At 38.0% G+C, this 20,280-nt stretch overlaps 1 protein-coding gene across 5 annotated transcripts; it reads right to left on the minus strand.

Moving 5' to 3' along the window:
* Positions 1 to 315: 315 nt before the first annotated feature.
* Positions 316 to 20,280, minus strand: LOC144656467 (uncharacterized). Of its 5 annotated transcripts, XM_078516685.1 has the most exons (17): positions 20,191 to 20,280; positions 20,032 to 20,112; positions 17,410 to 17,443; positions 17,211 to 17,240; positions 15,471 to 15,518; positions 14,767 to 14,817; positions 12,435 to 12,479; positions 11,453 to 11,503; positions 10,079 to 10,732; positions 8,425 to 8,463; positions 6,507 to 6,581; positions 5,844 to 6,211; positions 3,161 to 3,304; positions 2,246 to 2,416; positions 1,530 to 1,605; positions 1,217 to 1,351; positions 316 to 680 (listed from the first exon to the last, which is right to left on the minus strand). In XM_078516685.1, exons 3-16 carry the CDS (start codon positions 17,417 to 17,419, stop codon positions 1,242 to 1,244), a joined length of 1,872 nt encoding a protein of 623 aa, XP_078372811.1. In that variant the 5' UTR covers positions 17,420 to 17,443; positions 20,032 to 20,112; positions 20,191 to 20,280; the 3' UTR covers positions 316 to 680; positions 1,217 to 1,241. The 5 variants fall into 5 exon arrangements, with proteins under 5 accessions (XP_078372811.1, XP_078372814.1, XP_078372812.1 ...); XM_078516688.1 differs by lacking the exon at positions 20,032 to 20,112 and having other exon boundaries at positions 17,406 to 17,443; positions 20,195 to 20,256; XM_078516686.1 differs by lacking the exon at positions 20,032 to 20,112 and having other exon boundaries at positions 20,195 to 20,246.

The raw sequence follows: 20,280 nt of genomic DNA on the forward strand, positions 1-20,280 counted from the left end.
CCGTTTCCATGGTCCGCCAGAATCGGAGATATATGAGCTTTAAAGGAGTTTACTTTATGGCAAGAAACGTACTGCATCCAGCGTTTTTTGCTATAGTTTTGCTGCAAGCTAGGTGTAAAGGGGGGGGGGGGGGGGGATTTTTTGGCGAATGCTATATTTCGTTCTCCAATTATCTTTTTTTTACATTTTCTTTGAACCTAAAAGAGCCAGCATGGTTGTGTAGCTTCCCGTAATCGTTTAATGATGTTTTTTTTTTTTTTTAAAAAAGCATTACAATGCAGCTTTGGTTTTCGACGAAACAACTACAAAGATTGCAATGGCAATATTTTTTTTTATTTTTTTCAACTTTTAATAAGGGTCGTACAACTTTTTGTCACACTTACTGCATACTTACTCTCGATAAGTTGAATATTTTTTGTCAAGGTGATATTTTCCGTGCAATCACTTTTTTATTATGGTAGGTTAATTGTTATCCCCGTTATCGTAAAGTCAAACATTAAGTGGGCAGACTTACTCAAGCAAAGATTTATAACAAGCACAAAGAGTTAAAAATATATATATATATGAAAATGGCTGTCTGAAAGACTCCTTCTTTCAGTTCCAGCAAACTATATTTTTATTGGATAAAATCAAACATATTCAGTTAACGTCGTACCATTCCATCTGAGCAGCAACACTACCTGCATAAAAACAAGAAATATTGTTAATATTGTTAGGAGAAGCCACGAGCCAAGCGGCCCACACTGCCGGAGCTTACCCCGGTTTCCGTAGCATTAAGCGGCTAGGAATATTTCTACTCCCCTTGAATGGGATGCTAGTCCATTGCGGGGTTCCCGCAATGGACTTGTGTGGTAAATAATAAAGATGGTAAGTGTTTTTAAGCTCGGTGATAAATAATGAAGATGTATTTTTCAACAATGATACGAGCATGGGACAAAGAAAAATTCTGAGTCCCCGACAGGAATCAGATCAGCAATATTGAAATCATCAAGTGTGTAGCTCGATTCCCGTCGAGACTCATAATTTTTCTTTGTCCCATGCTCGTCTCATTGTTTAAAAATTCATCTTCATTTTTTATCACCGGGCTTAAAAAAAATACCATCTTTATTATTTACTACAAATTTATTTCAGTTTCTACTTTTTTGTCAACTTCAAAATATCGATTTTTTAATAAATTTAAAAAGGGTCTTCACTTATTCTTCATTCCTTTACTTACCTTTCTAGAATAACAGAAAAACAAATTAATAAAACATGATGCCCTTTTTATCTTCTGACTGAGGAAATGGATCAAAGCCAGCCCCAGTAAAGCAGCCAACCAAAAAGACCAACATCTGAATGAAGACGAAAACCTCTGAAAATAAAAAAAAAAGTTAGATCGCATGATTTATTTATTGGCTTTAAATATTCTCAAGTCATAAAAGTGAAGGTGTCTGCAATTTTGAAGGCCATTTATACATAAAATACAAAATACGCTGTGGGTTGTCATCTGTTTTAACTTTTGAAAACGCGAACAGTTTTTTAACTCTTACCAGTCATTTTATCTTCGGGAATGGCCAGCTCTTGGGAAGGCATAATATTGTGATCAGTAAGAATCACCTCATTCTTCTGAAAAAAAAAAAAAAATCAAAAAGTTCATGTCATCGTTACCGTTCGTGCACATTGTTACTTTTTTATTATTTTATTCTCAATTTGCCTTGCTCCTTTGCTTTCTTGTCCTTGTCTACATATCAAAGTGTCCTATAACAAGTCAAAATTTTAGATTTCATTGGTTTACTGGCTTGAGCTAATAAGAAATTTGCTTCATAAAACCCAAAAGTCCCTGCCAAAAACTGGTGTTTACTTGGGATTAATTCCTTTCAATTCTGATCAAATTTACACGCAAACCAGCGCAGGTTCTTCACCGCTTGGCCACCTAACGTAAGTCTTGTTATCTACTTTACGTATTGAAACGCGGCGCGCGAGTTCGTTTAGCCGCAAGGCTGACACAGCTTTTAAGTCTGTATGCGAGTTGAACTTGCGACTACTTGCGCCTTCGTTTGACCAGGCCCCAGTTGTTCAAAGTGTGGAAATCTCTATCCACCGGATAAATCGCTGTCCAGTAGATAAGTGCTGACAAAAAATACTGCGCTATCAACTGGATAGTGATGTATCCGGTGGATAGCGTTATTCAACCTTTGAAAAACTGGGGCCAGGCTTTAAGTAATTTAAATTCTATTTTTTCTTTTTTTTCTAATATTTAAACTACCTGTTCAAAGAATACCACAACTTCAGAATTGGCGGAGTCATTTGAATGCGAGGCTTTTATTCCACAGAAAAACAACTTCTTCGTTTCGTCCACATGAGCTATCTCAAAAACGCAGCTGGGAAAGTCAGTAGAATTTTCAGGCGAATTCCACGCGTCCTTTGCTTTAATCGTCTGAAATAAAATAAAAAGATAGTTCGACTACATCCAGGGCCAATAAATTGTCATTTCCCCGCCCCCTGCCTTCTTTTTTCAAACTCATGCACTCAAGTTGGGTCAAGACGGCCTTGAAAAGAATGTTGAGATGTTAGCAGTTTGCTATTGTTAGCAGCATGGCTGAATATGATGATATTTTTCTTTTTCTCAAAGCAAACAGTTAAACTCTGGCCGCATATTTTTTCAAGTAAAAGAATGCTATCTACTTGTACTTACTTTTCAAAAAATGAATATCATATTTATGGTTGCCTGCTTAATTATTTATGTAAAAAAAAGGAGTCAAATTTGATAAAATAAAGCAACAGTCCATGACACGGGGTCCCTAATGGCGTTTTCTGTCAGGAATTTATTCTATTCTAGTGTCAAACACGTATAATTCTCTTCACATTCTGATTTAAGCTTGTTCAGCAAAATCTCTCGAGGTTAATAATTTGTGTCGCCTGGAATCGAATCTAAGATTTTTTTTTTGCATTATTGACTGGCGGAGCTTTGCAAAACTTTCCAATAAGAACCTGGACTTCGAACTCATATCGCGTGCGCGAGTGACAGCCGCACAGTGACTGAGAATGGAGCTGGTCACAACGAATTTAGTACCTCGGTAATTGTACAGCAACTAAGCCCTTTTTCTCACGGAGAAAAAAATATCAAAATCGTTTGAACAGCTCTTAAATATCTTTTTGTAAACTGCCAAGGGGGTCCTACCTTGACCTTGCTGCCTTTTATCTGCCATCCTTTATCCAACGGGCCCATATCAATCTTGATATCTTCATCGCTGTTAGCAACAAACAATGCGGCGGGAGTTGTTAACAGACGGCGGCCATTACTTTCTTCTCTATCGCACAGGTGCTGATGGCAAAAAAACATAATTATATGCATATAAAAACTCCTGTTGCCCTGATTAACTATTCAACAAGTGGTCACGAGGCTCTAAATTGTCAAGTTTTGATCTTGTTGTTTTTATTCGCACATAACAGACATGTACCACATTCCTAAAACCACCAATCATGGAAACACTTGTCTTGCCCTCCAGAATTACCCGACCTTCAAAGCTGTGACCCTCCAACCAGGGTTACCCTGCGACCTCACCATACCAGACCCCCACCCCCTCCCCCCCCCCTCAAAAAAAAAAGAAAAAAGAAAAAAACAACTCCTCACTCCCAACCCTCTCTCGAGCCAATTATGTGAATGGTCATGTAAACGTATAAGATCAAAGTCTCTTCGAGATATCGACTTTTTTTGCATGAAGTATGAGTCGAAGGTTTATCCTGTGCATTGATATTCGAACTTATCATTACAGTTGCTTTGTAGTTTAGTTTAACAATTTCCTATCTTCGCGGAGGAAATGCAGCCATATAATTTTGTCAAAAATGGCTCGTCCGCGCCGGGTATTAATACACATATTCCTCAACATTACACAAATAAACAGTGCAAATTTCACTGAGATCTGACAATTCTATACTTAAAAATTGCAAGGACCTTTCGAGGTAGTCGATTACGGCAGCGAAATTACGCAAATGAAACAGCAGAATATGCGTTCGACGCTTTGTTTTTGCGCCGCGACGCCATATTTGAATTGTTATAGGTAGACCGCTGTTCAATGTGTTCAAGGCCGTATCGTTACGATTGCTCCACGAATAAATGGCACGCGATGCATGCAGAAGCGATGGCGTTTCACAAGGGGTCTTACATAATTTTGAGGAAAACTTAAAGTAAATAATAGTAGCTGACACCTTGTGTGTCGAAAAGACTGTTATCCAACTGCAGCTTACATTTAGGTGTGTATGGAAGTGAGCATAAGAAGCAATGTTAGGATCTGATGGAATTCAAATAATTGCAGTTGTTATGAATTCACAGACCAAGGATGCAAATAATACATTTTCTTCGTAGATTTGCTCAATTCAACAACAGTAATACTTTATTTTTTTTTTTATTTTTTTTATTTTTTTAGATTTCCCTATGTTGTCTCAACAAAGATTGCGTTATACTGTAGTGTGATATCACGGATAAACGACATACGATACGCGCGAGCAAGCTTTTAAGGTCAAACGGTCTCTTGCTCACAGCGGCCCTTTGTATTTTAAGAATTGGAAATTTCTGTCTACTCAATCTAATAGATTCCATCATATATAATAAGTCTCTTTCGTTCATACTTTGTAGTGTTCCATTCTAACTGCACAGGAGTATTATGCTTTTGTATTATGCGATTTCTTGTTAAGTTAAACTTGATTTCTGTTCGATCAAGCAAAACAGACAAAAAGAACCGATCGTGCCATGGCATAAAGCGATGTCACGCCATCGCTTAAAAACACGAAAAAATACGGATATTTCCGACTACTGTCGGAGAAAACATTGCGGCGTAATCAAATCGATACACTCATGCTGCGTTTTGTCTGGGCTCTGCGAGGGTCGGATATCAAGACAGCTTCTTCGTGGGCTTAAGAAGGATTAAAAAAGCCATATATACAGTGAATGCTTTCGAGTTATATTTGAAGATGAAATACGAAAGAATTTTGCTGTCTTTGACTGAAATTCCACTCGAACTGCGTAGATACGATCGCATGTTGTAAAGCCGATTCATGCAACATTGCTGTCAACGCGAGACCACATCGACCCGGATTGCAAAGCGCTAATCATTAACATTGCAAAATGGCGCTTGTAGCAATCAAATTTGGCCTAATTTTTAACTGCTCCTGAGCTAAAAGAAGCCCCCATCTCTTGCATTTGTTTTAACTTCAATAATATCTTTGAAAAGAGCGAGGTTTTTGGTATGGTTTATTTTTGACGTTTGTAATTTTTAAACGATGTAAGTGCTAGCGATTATTTATTCGTGTTTTAGCGTTAGTTACGCAATCCATTGTTAGTGCGACGCTTTTTATAGATCGCCTTTCAGACACACGTGCAATGAGATGAGAAAGCTGACATGTCACTTTTAAAATTGTTTTATAATGTTTGTAAATGTGACAAGTCACGTTTTTTCTACGAGATCGCAAGTGATCACCCACAGCGGAAAGTAATCCCTTGAGAAATTAAAATATTCCCTTGAGAAATTAGAACAGTCCCTTGAGAGTTATCAAGAATGTGGTTCGAGATTGCCCAACTTAACCGCTATTCTCCTTCCTTTTGCTTGTAAACAAGTAAAAAAGTCGAAAAAATGTATGAAAGCTGTCTAGCCCGGGGTGGCTCGGTATGGAGGGTGACTATCCTACCATGCATCTTTTCTTCCTTCAAACAGTACCTTAGTAGGGCGTGATTTTCCGCAGGATTTCGCAGGCAAATGGTTCAAAGTTTTTTTTTTTTTTCATTTTCAGAGTACGAGTTTTATTTCCTCTTTGGGTTATAGGGTTTAATTGTCTAGCTTAATAATCGTTAACATGTTTTATTATACCTTAAAAGCCATCATTGTGTCATCAAAAAGAGTCACGAAGATGGTCCAGTCTTTTCCGTTCGTTGCTTTACCACCAAATATTCCGATTTGCATTCTTTTCTTGTCCGTTATTTCTGGAATTCCGAATAGTGCAACTTCATGATATTCCTTTGGCGAGGGAATAGTAAGTCCTATATAATTATGTTGTATTTTTACTGTAGCATCCGGGTAATAATCCCAAACGTCAATCCAACGTGTCTTAGAATCTTTATATCCCCGAGGTCTGCATTTCAATTCCAGATTCCACTTATTTCCGCGTACTTGTAAAGCACAGTGTTCAATCTTGAACACTTGATCGCCATTGTTTTGTGGATCACTTCCATACACACCTAGTAAAGAACAAATGACAATTTAATTTGTTAGATATAATTTGTTAAATATGAATAACAAAACGACTTTTAACGATACAAACAAAGAGAACGATACAAACGCAGAGAAGCACATCCACAAAAAAAGATTTACAGCTAAGGAAAGTCTTTACTTGTCATTGATGATGACGTCAAATCGCATTGCTTTGCAAGCAAATCTCCTATCAGGAATTTATAAATGTTGACGTCGCACTGTAAGCTTAAGGTCAATTGAGGGTACTATGTTTACATTCAAGGCATATAAAAAGATACACACCGCTAATCAATTTCAGCTTGCATTCGCATGAGCTAGATAGTTTCCTGTTTTTGACGTTTTCCTGAGGTTCTGGAACTAGAAAAAAGTAGATGTAGACGCTGAGAATCCAAGAAGCATATACAACAAATAATAGATATGTTCGTTCATCTTTGGAGATAGGCATGGTACTGAAAGTAGACATAGATTTTGGACAGCTGTCGTGACTGGTTATAAAAAAACAAATATTTCGGTGAAAAACCACTTTTTGCCCCAATCCTTCTCTTAAGAAATGATTTGGCAAGAAGGTAAAAGGAGGAATCTGTCTTTTAAAAATGCCCGACACTCCGTTGGCCTTTTTTTCAGCTATTTGGTATTCTTTTGTGTTTGAGCTAATCTGCTCTCTAAGCTTCGTTAGCATGTGCAAACTAACAAAAAAAAAATGAACCTGGAGCGAGGCTGGAGGACAGATTGGCACGAAAACTAAAGAATAACAAATTGCTGAAAAAAGTCCATTGAAAATTTAAATGTGCCCGCATGTGAAGTTTTTCTTCTCATACTCATAACTGAATACTTCACAAGGAAAATCTTGATTAACAAACATTATTACGAATTTATTTCCTCAGGTTCTCCTTGGCTTAGCGTCTGACTGGATTGTTTAAATTATAGTACAGTTGACACGGTATTTCATGAATTTTTCCAAAAGCCTTTAAGCTGATTTCCAGTCCGTACTGCGCAGACTCGGGGTTTTACGGGGTTTTACGTTTTTGTTTTGAATTCGTTGAAACGTTACACTTCGGTGACAGCATACATGACGTTTTTTAGCCCGCCATTACAGTTCGTTTCGTTCAAGAATTTCCGATGAGCTGAAACGTCGGTTTGAAATAGCGTCAAGGTTCTTCTACTCGTTATTATTTGTTCTGCAAGGATATCTGGCGTTAATAATGAAGAAAAAGGTAAGTTTGTCGCGGAATTTTTAGTTTTGCTTGTAAACATTCCCTTCGTGGTGGGCTCACATAAACATTGCAGCCGAGATTGCGCAGTACGGACTGGAATTCATCTTTAAAGGTTGTCAAAAATACTTCACTTGCTATTTTCAACTCTTTCTCGATGCGATTTTCTTTGTTTTAACTTGATGAATTATTGATGTGCTTGAGAAAAATTGCTTAAATTATTTCGACACATTTAATTGAATGCCAAGGACGTATATATACGTCCTGAAATATGAGCCTCAGCAACCAAGGACGTATATATAGGTCCTCTGCTAGGCCTTGTTTTAGTTTTCTCGGTCGCCCGAGCATTTTTTCGTGGCTGTTTCAAAGGACTTGGGAAGCATTTTAGAATCCGCTGACCAAAGAATTTTGCATTGTTGGCACAATATCGGCACAGCATGTGGCAAATCCAACATGGCGGTAAGATCACGTCGGATGAAAACTACAGAAGTTTAAGCCGAAGTTTACGCAGATTGAGCCTCCGATCTTAGTGACGAAAGATAAAGAGAAAGTGATGATGCTTCAGAGTGCAATGGAGGTAGTTCAGGCTCAGAGGGCGACAATAAAAGGGGAGAAAAATTCGAGGTATCGATCAACATCAGTGTTTCGTTGTAAATACAAACATTTATTACAGAAAACATTTGTAACTGCCTAGCGAATTCATATAAATACATGCTGTAGTGCCTTTTTTAGTCCACGAATGAAAACATTTTTTTGTGTGAAAAATCCAATATGGCGGCCGGTCACAGGGCCTGTACCTGGGTTGGCATTCAAAGGTTAAGAGAATCAAACAATTTGACTTAATCCAAAGAGGTAGCCTAAATCGTATTTTGAGCAGCAGTTCATCACATTACGACCCACAAATGAAAACTATTGGGTAACTGCTTTTAAAAATGGACGAGTACAAATCCCAGACAAATTAATGTAAAGATGAGTGACAATATACTTACTCTCCTGCTTCAAGCACAAGACATGCTTAACCAATTGGGCTAAAAAAAAAAACAAGTTAATATAGATTACTTCATAGAAAATGCAACGTACGGATTTTTATTCACGAGTTGCAAAACTTTGGAAAATGAAGGTGACGGACCTTGACGCTGTGCAAGAAAACAAAGCTGCAAAATACACATTGCCTTACAAGCGATTGTATGTGTCCATGATATTTGACAAAATTACAAGCAGATCTGGCCAAAATTCCTCATTTTTAACATTTTTCCAGTTTTTGAAACAAAATTGCACGATTTCTTTAGTTTAGCTAGCATTGTACTAGCATTTTGGCTTGATTTTGCATCAATTTCCGTTAATTTCTGACTTACTAAGAAAATGGTGAAATCCAAAGATGGCGAAGATAGCGGCTCTATTGACGTCACAGCCAACAAATAATATGTCATTTTGTTGAGTAAGCACTTTCTATTCAGTGCAACATAATTTCGCTCCGCCTTAATAGAACGAAAAACCTGGGAAGGGGCTACATCCCCCCCCCCCCCCACACACACACACACACACACACACACCTTGTACCCCGGCGGGTTGATAAATTTGCCTGTACGTCTGTGGGATAATATAGATGTAAATTCAACATTTGTGCATCGCCAGACCTTTTTCCTATCGTGTCTGTACATAGTTTGTTCAAAACGCAACATTTTGGTTTGCCTACTGCATCAGAAAAATTACGAGATTACATTTTTCATAAAGGTAACTAGATAATAAAGATTTGCTCAACGTTTTCGTTTAGTTTTCAACACATTCAAGCTACAAATTAAAACTGTACAAAATAATTTCGTGAAATGGTCTAAATATATATACCTTTTACCTCTCTAAGTTTATCCTCGATGTTGCCTTAGGCAGGGGTCGCACTAACGGGTTCGATGTTTATGTTGGACACAAATTCTGTCATCGTATGCTCGCGAAGAAGTCGATGCATGTGCTGCCTCAAAGTCTTATCTCGGGTCTTATCTTGACAAATGGCCTAAAAATATATTTTTTATTTTTCTGTCGTCGCAACGTCGCTCAAATCTGGAATACCTTAAAGATGCCTCATGTGCACAGCTCCTGGGTAAAAATTGACAAGCGCTTTTAAAATTCTTCAACATGGCCCCTTCAATCCGCACGAATTCTCACAAGCTTTTCAGTACTCTCAGTATGGGCATGCCTTGTTCCCTTGTTACATTGGAAATGGTCACGGATTTCTTTTCGCCATAACACACAACCTTCACAACCAGCTTCGTCCTTTTGTGAACTAGAGCAGCTAACCCCTGTTCCACAAGAAGCCTCCTTGAGAGACCAGCGCCAAGAAGTCCGCCCAAAGAGACCGATGGAACTTTGATGACGAGTACACGAATACTTTTTTATTGCAGCTTTCTTTCGCGCGCGAAATTTAAATAATTAACAGACTGGTATCGTATACCACTACGTGCGCATAGGTACGACCCCTTTGACTCCCGAAGCGTAAATGCCATGCATATTAAAATTTATGGCGCCACAGAAGCATATGCCTTTTTCGACCTTCAATTGATGCAACTTTGATTACACCCGCCCATTGTGGAGTCAATGATAATAATCGTAGTTGCCTGTTTTGCCACATTTCGGCTAAATCCAACATACCTTCAATCTCTTCTTGTTTGTCTTTGATGCTGTCTTCACCTTTCTTCCATTGCTTTAGCAGCTCTCTGTAGTGTTCCTCCAAGTCTGGATCCATGCACTCATTCTTGAGCTTATTGATAGCAGCTCCATAACTCGCTCCTCCCAGTGCTATCAGCGCGTTACTGATATCCTGCCAGTAGGTGTTAAATGTTTCATCGTCAACAGAAGCTTCACTGGCATGGCCGTATACAGTATTACGGTAGTACTTCACCCTGGCTATGTTGGCTTCTTTACTTGTGTCAGAAAGAGGCGGAAGACTGTCCCAGCCAGAGATGGGAGCGTGTAAACCACAGATATTCCTCAGCAATACTATCAAGAGCGTTGTATCGAAGCTCGCTGATGACACAGATGAAGGAGTGGCAGGGTACAACTTTCCCCATTGGGTAGGGTTGAGAATTTTCTTCTTCCTAAGGGACTGTAGTGTTTTATGTGCTGGATTACTTGCCAAAACAAGATTTAGTCCTTCTGGAGGATGTATGCTATTAAAGGTGTCCCTCAAGGCCTGAGATCCTTTATCCACCAGAAGACGGGACAACCGCGCATAGTTGGTCGTTTCCTTGGTGGATGCAACTGGTTGTGGAGCAGCTGGAGCCATGGGCTGGTGACCAAGGGAACCTAAAAAGGGTTTTTATGTTAGTACACAAATTGTATATATATTATATATTGGTTTTTCTTAATAGTGTTGTGATTTTCGTTGCCTACGCTGTGTAGGTGATGAAAACCAGGCCGAATTAATTTGGCATCAGTTTGCTTAGTGATGACGTCATACACCTTTCCATACAGCCGCTTTCGTCGGCATGTTCCTTGTATTTGACTTGACACGACATTACTGACTCGAAGGGACTTTCGTTTTGCATGAAATTTGAAACAACTTAACTTACGGCCGTATGCAAAATTATCATTAATACTTCACAGCGAAAAATCATAATAACCATCACGGTATTTAAAAGTTCTTGATTGGCTTAGATCTTTTAAGAACATGGACAAAAATCGTCAAAACGATTCTATTTTTCCATGTTCTCCTAAGCAAAGCTTTCGTTTGGATTGTTTAAATTAAATACCCCACTTTAATTTAAATACCCCTCTTAAAACTTTTAACTCTCTTCTCGGTGTTAGGAAAAGTATGCAGAAAAACTGCTGCTGGTGATTGACAAATTGCTTGAATTTCTCGGATGCATTAGGAGAGAATCAAAATTCTGCCTCAATCCAAAATGATAACAGAAATCGTATTTTGAGCCGCAGTTCATCACATGGTGACACACAGAGGAACCATCTTGGGTAACTGCTAGATGGGCGTGTACAAATAAATGTAACGATTAATGACGTGATACTTACTGTCCTGCACTAATGTCTTTAATTCCTCGGCTGAAAATTGAAAATCCTGCACTAAAATGGAACAAAAAAGTGATTATTTATTTTAATATCAAGTTGATATTTTAGCCTCTAGCCACTTAAAAAGATACACACCTGACATGTCTTAAATCTTAAGTATGTATCAACCAAAACTGGCGTCTTAATCGTCAGTTTTAAAGAATTTTTAGTGCTTTTCCATTCTCTTAGTCCTAATAATGGCAATATCGAAATGAAAATAAAGTAAAAAGAAGTAACCAAAATAAAGTGAAGTTACGTAAAATGAAGTTAAGTGGAGTGAAGTTAAGTGCAACAACTCAAAAAAACAACAATTCAATTTCGCACTTCTACAAAAACTAAAAAATAACGATCACCACATGAATATATTGTTCCTTTGATATACATTGTTTTAATCGGATAAATCCACATTATTATCAATACACGCGGCCAAATTGAAATATTCCCTCCAAAAGGTCATTTTATGCCAGTTTTCACTCTAAGATTGAATTGGTTAAGGAATTTTGGCCGGCCAACCGTCGAAAAATCAAGAAACGACGTGTTTGCTGAACACAAAAACAGTTTTTTTTTTATTAAGAATCATCTTCTTTAAAATTGAATTCTGTTGTTAAAACAATGATTTGAAAGGAAGGTGAAATTCGTGAGATTATGCCTACCAATAGCGAAAATAGCTAATAAATAACACGCTGTGTGAATTTTAGAATGTATAAATTCGTGTATAAAATCCTCGAAGTCGTTAATAATTCAGAAGATTAAACGAAAGAAATCAAAGCCGTGACGGTGTTTAAAAACGTGTTCTTTATATGCATAGATATTTTCGCTTTTATCCCCATCCTTAGTTGTAGTTCCAGTTGTTTATATCATATATTTGAGATAGTCACACACTTCTTGGTAAGTGCTTGAATGGACGTGTACAAATAAATGTAAGGATAAATGACGTGGTACTTACCATGCTCCGAGATCAGATCGGCCAAGGGGAACCAAAATAGTCCTTCTAAAGTATCAAACAAATACATTTATTTATTTATTTTATTTATTTATATTCATTTATTTATAAATCCGTCTCTCCGTTCGTTATATACACTTAACTGCAATAACGTTGTCATAGAAAATTGCAAATTGGAAAAAGACAAGACATTAGACATTAGAATCATGGCGGATAACGACCGCCTTCAATTTGTAGGGAAAACTTCCTAAAATAATGTACATTGTCCCTGGGCTTCGGCTTCGAGAGTTTGACCGTTGGAAGGCAGCGCAGTCCAGCACAGTTCAAAGCGTTTTAAATTTTATGCATCACCATGTTCATGAAAGCTCACTCGCCAATGACAAACACTCTTTGGCCCCGTCCACACTGACCCGGTAAATTTCAAAACGCATATTTTTTACCCGGATAGGCCAACCGTCCACACTGAAACGGCGTTTTTGGTCACCGAAAACGCTCTCCAAAGTGGGTATCGTTTTCAAATTTACGCGGGTTAAAGTGGACGGAAACATTTTACGCGGCGTTTTCAAATTTCTCCGTTTTCAAATTTACCCGGGTCAGTGTGGACGGGGTCTTATATTAACAACTAGATTAGCATAATTTATGCATTCGATTCGCCACATGTAAATTTCGACGTATAAAGCAACTGTCGAACCTTTGTCGAATATTTGACTGGCCGATTCCAAGATGTTGCATTTCAATTCCCATCTACCGAAATTAACTGATTTAAATTTCGAACTTCACATGCATTTTTTAAAAGTCGTGAATTAGATTCGGCGAATGAGAAATGTGACGATTAAACCGGGCCTAATCTGCATCCAGTTGCTCAGTGATAACTTCATACACCTTTTAGTCCAGTCCCTCAACTCTCTCTTCCGCTAGCCTTTTATAGGGGAGAGAAGAGAGAGTCCAGGTTAACTTGCATGCGCATGCTCAGAACGAACCAATAAGTGGCGCGGAGTGTGGCGTCACTTGCTTGGGACGCGCGCGACAAAATGCGCGAATAAATACGAGAAAAAATGGCTAAATTGCATCCAAAACCGATTCAATAAACAGCTACAAAATACTAGAAAGATGACGAATAACGATTTGTGTTTTGGCCGTTAGCCTTTAGTAGACACTGACTTGAAAGCTAGGCTTTTTTAAAGTTGTTCTGGTGATTCTGCTTTAGTACACCCTTTAATTAGTACACGGTCGTGTAGTTGAACTCGTCATCTGTGCGCGTGCGTTTAATAATAATAATAATAATAATAATAATACTTTATTTATATAGCGCTATTTCTATCTCTAACCAATAGCGCTTTACAAGTTATTTACAATTAAAATTTACATATCTATATTAAAAAAAGTTACAATTTGTATATAATAAAAAGAATAAAAGATCAATAAAAGAATTAAAACGAATAAAAAGACTAACTAATTCACCTAAGTTAATTGTAAAAATACACTAAATTATAAAAATATCTAACTAAAAGCTTTCCTAAAAAGATGTGTCTTTAGTTTGCGCTTAAACTCTGAAATGCCATTGCACGATCGAATTTCTAAAGGTAAGGCATTCCAGAGTTGTGGCGAGGCTACAGAAAAAGCTCGAAATCCGTAGCTGCGCACGTTTACAAAAGTGCTGCCAAATATGGTTTTCCGCCGATTTCAGGAGAAAAGCTGGAGCACACGTATGCAAGTTATCCTGGACTCTCTCTTCGCGCGCCTGGGTCCTACCCCTATAAAGGGCGCGCGGAAAAGAGAGTTCAGGGACTGGACTATACACCTTTTCGTACAGCCGCTTTTATCAACTTGTTTCTTGTATTTGTCGTGACACAACATTTGTGACTCGAAGTGACTTTTGGTTTGCATGAATTTTTTTTACAAAATCACCTACAGCAATATGTAAAATTATCATTAATACTTCACAGGGATAACCATCATGGTATTTGAAAGCTCTTGATTGGCTTAGATCTTATAAGAACATGGAAAAAATCATTAAAACGATTTTATTTTTCCATGTTCTCTTTAGCAAAGCTTTCTTTCGGATTGATTAGATTAAATACCCCACTTTAATTTAAATATCCCACCTAGTACTTTTCACTCTCTTCTCGGTGTTGGGAAAAGTATGCGGAAAAACTGCTGTGGGTGATTGACAAATTGCTTGAATTTCTCGGATGCATTAAGAGAGGAAACCGCAATCGTATTTTGAGCAGCATTTCATCACATGGTTGACACACAGAAGAAACCATCTTGGTTAACTGCTAGAATGGACGTGTACAAAATTAATAAATGTAACCATTAATGTCTTGATACTTACTGTCCTGCTCTAATGTCTTGAATTTCTCGGCTGAAAATTGAAAATCCCGCACTAATATGGAACAAAAAAGTGTTGATTTATTTTAATATTAAAATAAATAAACAGAGGCTAAAATATCAACTTAAAAGTTGATATTTTAGCCTCTCGCCACAGTTAAATATCCAAACCTGAGATGCCTTTAAATCTTTTAAGAGGCTGTCTTTCTTAAAAACACCTACACAAAATTCGCGTCAAAAAATAATTTTGCCTGAAACTCTGTCAACTGAAAGACTTAACCGAGGCTAAAACTAAAACAGATTTGTTTTGATTCAAAATGATTTTCTGGTCGCTTAAGGAGCCATTAAATATTTTGCCCTTTCGGGCCCGCCGCAACGTCTGAAAAAATAGAAAAAAAGGCATTTTTCGAGCCGCTGTCAAATATTTCATTCGCATCGAACACCGACAATTTTTATATCTATTTGCTCATAAACATTTCTAGTTTTCTTATCAACTTAAAAGTTGATATTTTAGCCTCTGGCCACAGTTAAAGATCCAAACCTGACATGCCTTTAAAACTTTTAAGAGGCTGGAAATGCGAAATCAAGGATATAATGACCACTACTGATTGGCATCGAACCAAGGTTGAAAAATGGCCTTGATTTAGAAGCGAATATTTCGAATGGACGTGCACAAATAAATGTAAGGATAAATGACGTGATACTTACTGTCCTGCTCCGAAATCTGCTCGGCCAAAGATAGCAAAAAATCTTTGTCTGAAGTATCAAACACATTTATTTATTTACTTATTTATTTAATATTTACTTATTTTTTTATTTTTTTTTTTTATTCATCCATCAGTCTATCTGTCCGTTCGTTCGTCCGTTCGTCCTTTCGTTCGTTATTTACACCTAATAATTGCAATAACGTTGTCATAGAAAAAAAAAAGCAAAATAGAGAAAATACTAATAGGAACTAATTAGGCATTAACACTCGGACGTACAAGGGTTTTGGGGGGGGGGGGGGGGGTTAGATGAGAAGAGGATTTACGTTATAACACTGGAACTTTCATTAACTGTTCATTCATCCCTTGCGGAAATTTTGATGTGTCAACCATTGTGTAAACCATGTGTCAACCGTGTGTACAAGCAGGTCTGGCTAAACCATCATTTTTGACATTTTTCTTTATTTTTTTCAGTTTTGTAAAACAAAATTGTACAATTTGCTAAATTTTACATTCCATAGGCATTCTAGCCTGCTTTTGTATAAATTTCCGTTATTTTCTGACTTTCTAAGTAAATGGTGATATCCAAGATGGCGGCTCGAAGATGGCGGCTCTAATAACGTCATATGTCACGTCACAGCCAAAACAATTGTCAACTTGTAGAGTATGCTAAGGGCTTTTTACCAAGAGGAAAATATTTTCGCTGCGCCTAAATCGAACGAAAATGCTCGGAAGGGGTTCCATCCATTTCCCCCCCCCCCCCCGCCCCTCCCCGGTTGGGGTATGAATTTGATTGTACGTCCGAGGATTAATATGTTATGTTTGAAATTCGCCCTAAGAAGCGGTCTCATAACGCATCAAAATACACTTAAATCAATTTATCTTTTCACACGATTGATATTTGTACAGAGATAAACTCGCGAGTTTCCTCTGTAAATGCTACCAGCTATGATGATTAAGGTTACTAATTCCTACTTGGCATTTTTTTTTTAATATGATAACGTTATTACAATTAGTTTTATATCCAGTTGATCGTTTAGCCTTTGACCTTTGTCCACGATTAAATATCGATAAGATAATTAACTGTCCATAAGGCAGTTCTACTGACGTCTAAAGTTTTAAAAGCTTAAGTAAGTCGCATTGTATACTCATTGACAGCATCTTCATATGCATTACAAATGTGAACAAATACTCGACAATAACCAAACCTCGTCGAGGAATCGAACACAGTTAAAGTTATGTCTGATTATGAGTAGACAGATAGATACGTTGAATTGATATTGTAGTGAAAATAAACAAACAGCATAACTGAGACACAAATGACATATGACTTATGACCGCGGTCTAATTTCCAAAAGTTTGTCAGTGGTGGCGATTTTTTAGGCCATTCACCTTTTCGTACAGCCGCTTTTATCAGCACGTTACTTGTATTTGGCTTGACACACTGTTGACACAACATTTTGTGACTCGAAGGTGGCATTTATTTTTTACAGGCGCATTCAATTTGGCACAAAATCCCTTATGAACACTTATAAAGAATCTTGAATTATGAAAGAGAGTATAAAAGAAAAGTCTTTAACTGTTGTTGTGGATTTAAGGTGACGCTTTTTTGGGCGTTACCATTGATGTCATTCGTCCATTGGGACCTGAAAATTTGGCCCTTTTCAAGCATCCTTGGTTTAATCCTGCGGTTTCAGAAACATCTTTGTACATAAAATGTGTATACAATTTGCATCATACTTACACTTTTTCGTCGTATCACTGCACATCATCGCTGACGAAATAAAAATGAATAGTTATAAAGATATTTTAGTATCTGGTTAGTCTCTTATTCTTTTATCTCCATTAAACATCGATAAAACTTGACGTTAAATTTGCAAGATGCCTGAAATTTTTAGCATAGGGTTGATACAAAAAATGGAAGTACATTTCGAGATACTTACGCAATTCCATGCTTAAACCTTGCGGTTGAATAGCCTATTCGCTGTTTTCACCGTTCCCATAATACATCTTGTTTACCCCCCAAAATTTTTGCATAAGCATTGTTTTCAATTTCTCTTGGGATTTACAGTGACGTGCAATCGTCCCCAGAGAAATTGAAAACAATGCTTATGCAAAAATTTTGGGGGGTTATTTAAATAAAACAAGATGTATTATGGGATCGTGAAAAAAGCGAATATGAAAAAGAAAATAAATGAATAAATAAATATGTAAATAAATAAAGAACCAAACAAAATAAATAGATAAAAACAGAACAAAAGGAACAGCCAATCAAATGGGCCGTTTTAAAATCGCTTTGTACTGGAGTTTGAAACGGTTGATTTGATTGGCTTGATTTGAAACTCCCTTTGTTAAAATGTGCCAAGAGCCACTTGTTTCTCGTGCACAGGCTCGGCCGGCTAAGAGGGAAAATCGGCTCTGGCCAAGAGAATGATGGAAAATTAAGAAATATCAGATGCTTTTCTTGTTTTCTTGCGGAAAAGAGCATGCAGTAGGGTAGATGAAAAAATACCAGCCAAATGCGACGTAGAGGGTTGTGCCGCACAACGTCGGAGCTTACAAGTGGGCATAGTGCTTCACACTATACCATTTTATAGAACTGGATCTTCCAGAAACAAAGAAACGGACACAATAATTATATGTACCAAGCACCTACTATTCTGAGGTCTATTCTCCTCTGTACGTAGCGTGGCACCCCAAAATATACATACTGTATTTTCTGTTTTCTATTGGTCATACGCTGTTTCTTTCTAGCAAAAAGTATCGTACGACCAAATACAAGCCTGATACGATATTTTTTTCATTGATATCGAAAAAACTAAAACGTTTTCTCCCTTTTCGCTCCAAGTACTAAAGCTAAGAGTATTTCAGCCGGACGTTTAATGGAAGTCCACGGAAGTCAAAGATGAATTTCTATCCAGCGACGCGGAAAAGTGGGAAGAATTGCCGTATACCAACCGCGTCCAGCAGCCAACTTGAAAGCGGAGTAGACCCTGTGAACGAGGTTGACCGTCTTCGATTTTTTCCGTGTAACCCCCCCCCCCCGGGGGGGAGTACTCCCATAAATTTCGGATAGTTTTGTGCCGCGAAGGTTCTTAAAGGAGAAGTTCAATCCAGAATGGCCATTTATTTTCTTTACACCAATAAAAAGTTTACACAAAGATATGCTATTCACCAAAATTTCAGCCTCCAACGTGCGCTTTAACCCTACGAAATCTTTCCCAAAACTCGACAACTGAACGCCGCCATCTTGGAGGTGGTAATGTATGCGTGACGTCAAAGAGCACAGCCTAAAGTTTGGCGGGGAAATTTAAATACTCGAAACTCCTTGTTTCTTCGTAGTGGCTTTTGTTTGTCAAAATGCCTGTTTGTGCAGCTCCATTTTGCTCAAACAGAGCTCCAAAAAATTCAAAAAACAAGGAGTTTTTCCAGGAACACAATGCCAAAAGGAGCAAAAATGATACTCTATTTTTACCCTATCCCTACCCTATCTCGCGACACATAGCTAAATAGCCCATATATGGGAGTACCCCCCCCCCCCCGGGCGTGTTAAACGGAACGTTACAACACAAGCGCCTCGAATCGAATGCAGACCTCTGTGTAAACACCGCAATTTATTTATGTTTGTGAAAGAAAAGAGACAGAATTGTCGGTCGATAATCTGCGTGCCCATGAAACATCGCCTGAACTGAGTAAAACTAATATCAATCAAGACTGCGTGATATGAACCGTAGACGAAAATCTTTAGCTTTACCGATTCAGCTGTCAGTCAGAAAGCAGATTTGCTTTGTTAACGTCACACATTCTGTTCGGCGTTTAACGCTGTGCTTTCTTGGCAGCGAAAATGTTAGCCGGCCAAAGCTCATCTGTGATTCAGAATACACCACGGGGCCCCAGTCGTATTAAATAATTTTGTTGCAGAAAGCCCCAGAGGGTCTTCGATAAAGAGGGAACTGAGGGCCCGGGACGGGCTGAATCTGAGCTGATCGTTGTTCTCGATGTCACACACTCGTTAGACTTTCGTTTTCCAATGGATCTCTCATGAACAGGCATAGAAAATGGGCCGGAGGATTTAACCAAACCATAAAATCCTTCCTATTAACTGATATATGATAATTTCGTCGACATAAGAAGTGACTGCTACCTTCGTCTTTCTGTGTTTCCTTCGCTCGCTTTACTCGCCCCTCGTGCTTCACGTTCGCGCTCGCCGTTTCTCGCGCGTTTCTTTTTTAAAAGTTGGAGAGACTGTGACAAGTATATAAATACATATTCGATCGACCGATGGTTAAAATAACGAGTCACTGTGTAATGTTTTGAGCAGAGTCTAGCGGACTACTCCAACGGAAGAAAGAAATGAGTTAAGAGAAAATTGTCAATTCTACGATTGCAGACAGTTAAAGCGGTTATTAGCTTGATTCTGAAATGTCTGTGCCCGTCATGTCTTGAAAATACTGAAACTACTCGACTATGAATATAGGACGATTAAGGAATATTCTCACAAACGGCCCTGCAACTAATTGTGCGAATCACTCAAGTTTAGGTTTGGCGATACTAGTGACACTTACTTTCGACGTTTTCCTTCGAGTTTACGATGTTGATCGAATACGACAATGCAACCGAACGCACGAGTCGCTTTCCAAGTAATGCTACCCACAATGTGAAACATATAAAGCTTCAGAAATATCTGAAACCAAGTCTTAAAGTCATATTTGAAAGGTTTAAACGTACCTGTCGTGTCGTACACTATTAGTACAAGAGATCGAAGAGCTTTCCTTCCAGTGAAAACTGATAGGTTATAATTGGAAAGTGAAAGG

This window comes from Oculina patagonica, chromosome 6 (assembly GCF_052425735.1).
Source record: "Oculina patagonica isolate OP01 chromosome 6, crgOcupat, whole genome shotgun sequence".
NCBI classification, from domain to species: Eukaryota; Metazoa; Cnidaria; class Anthozoa; order Scleractinia; family Oculinidae; genus Oculina; species Oculina patagonica.

Coding starts and splice junctions, on each gene's coding strand:
- LOC144656467 (XM_078516685.1), bottom strand. Junction 8,464..10,078: donor CAAACAAGAAGAGATTGAAG/GTATGTTGGATT, acceptor TTTTTTTTTTAG/CCCAATTGGTTAAGCATGTC. Junction 1,606..2,245: donor TTGTGGTATTCTTTGAACAG/GTAGTTTAAATA, acceptor TTTTTTTTTCAG/AAGAATGAGGTGATTCTTAC.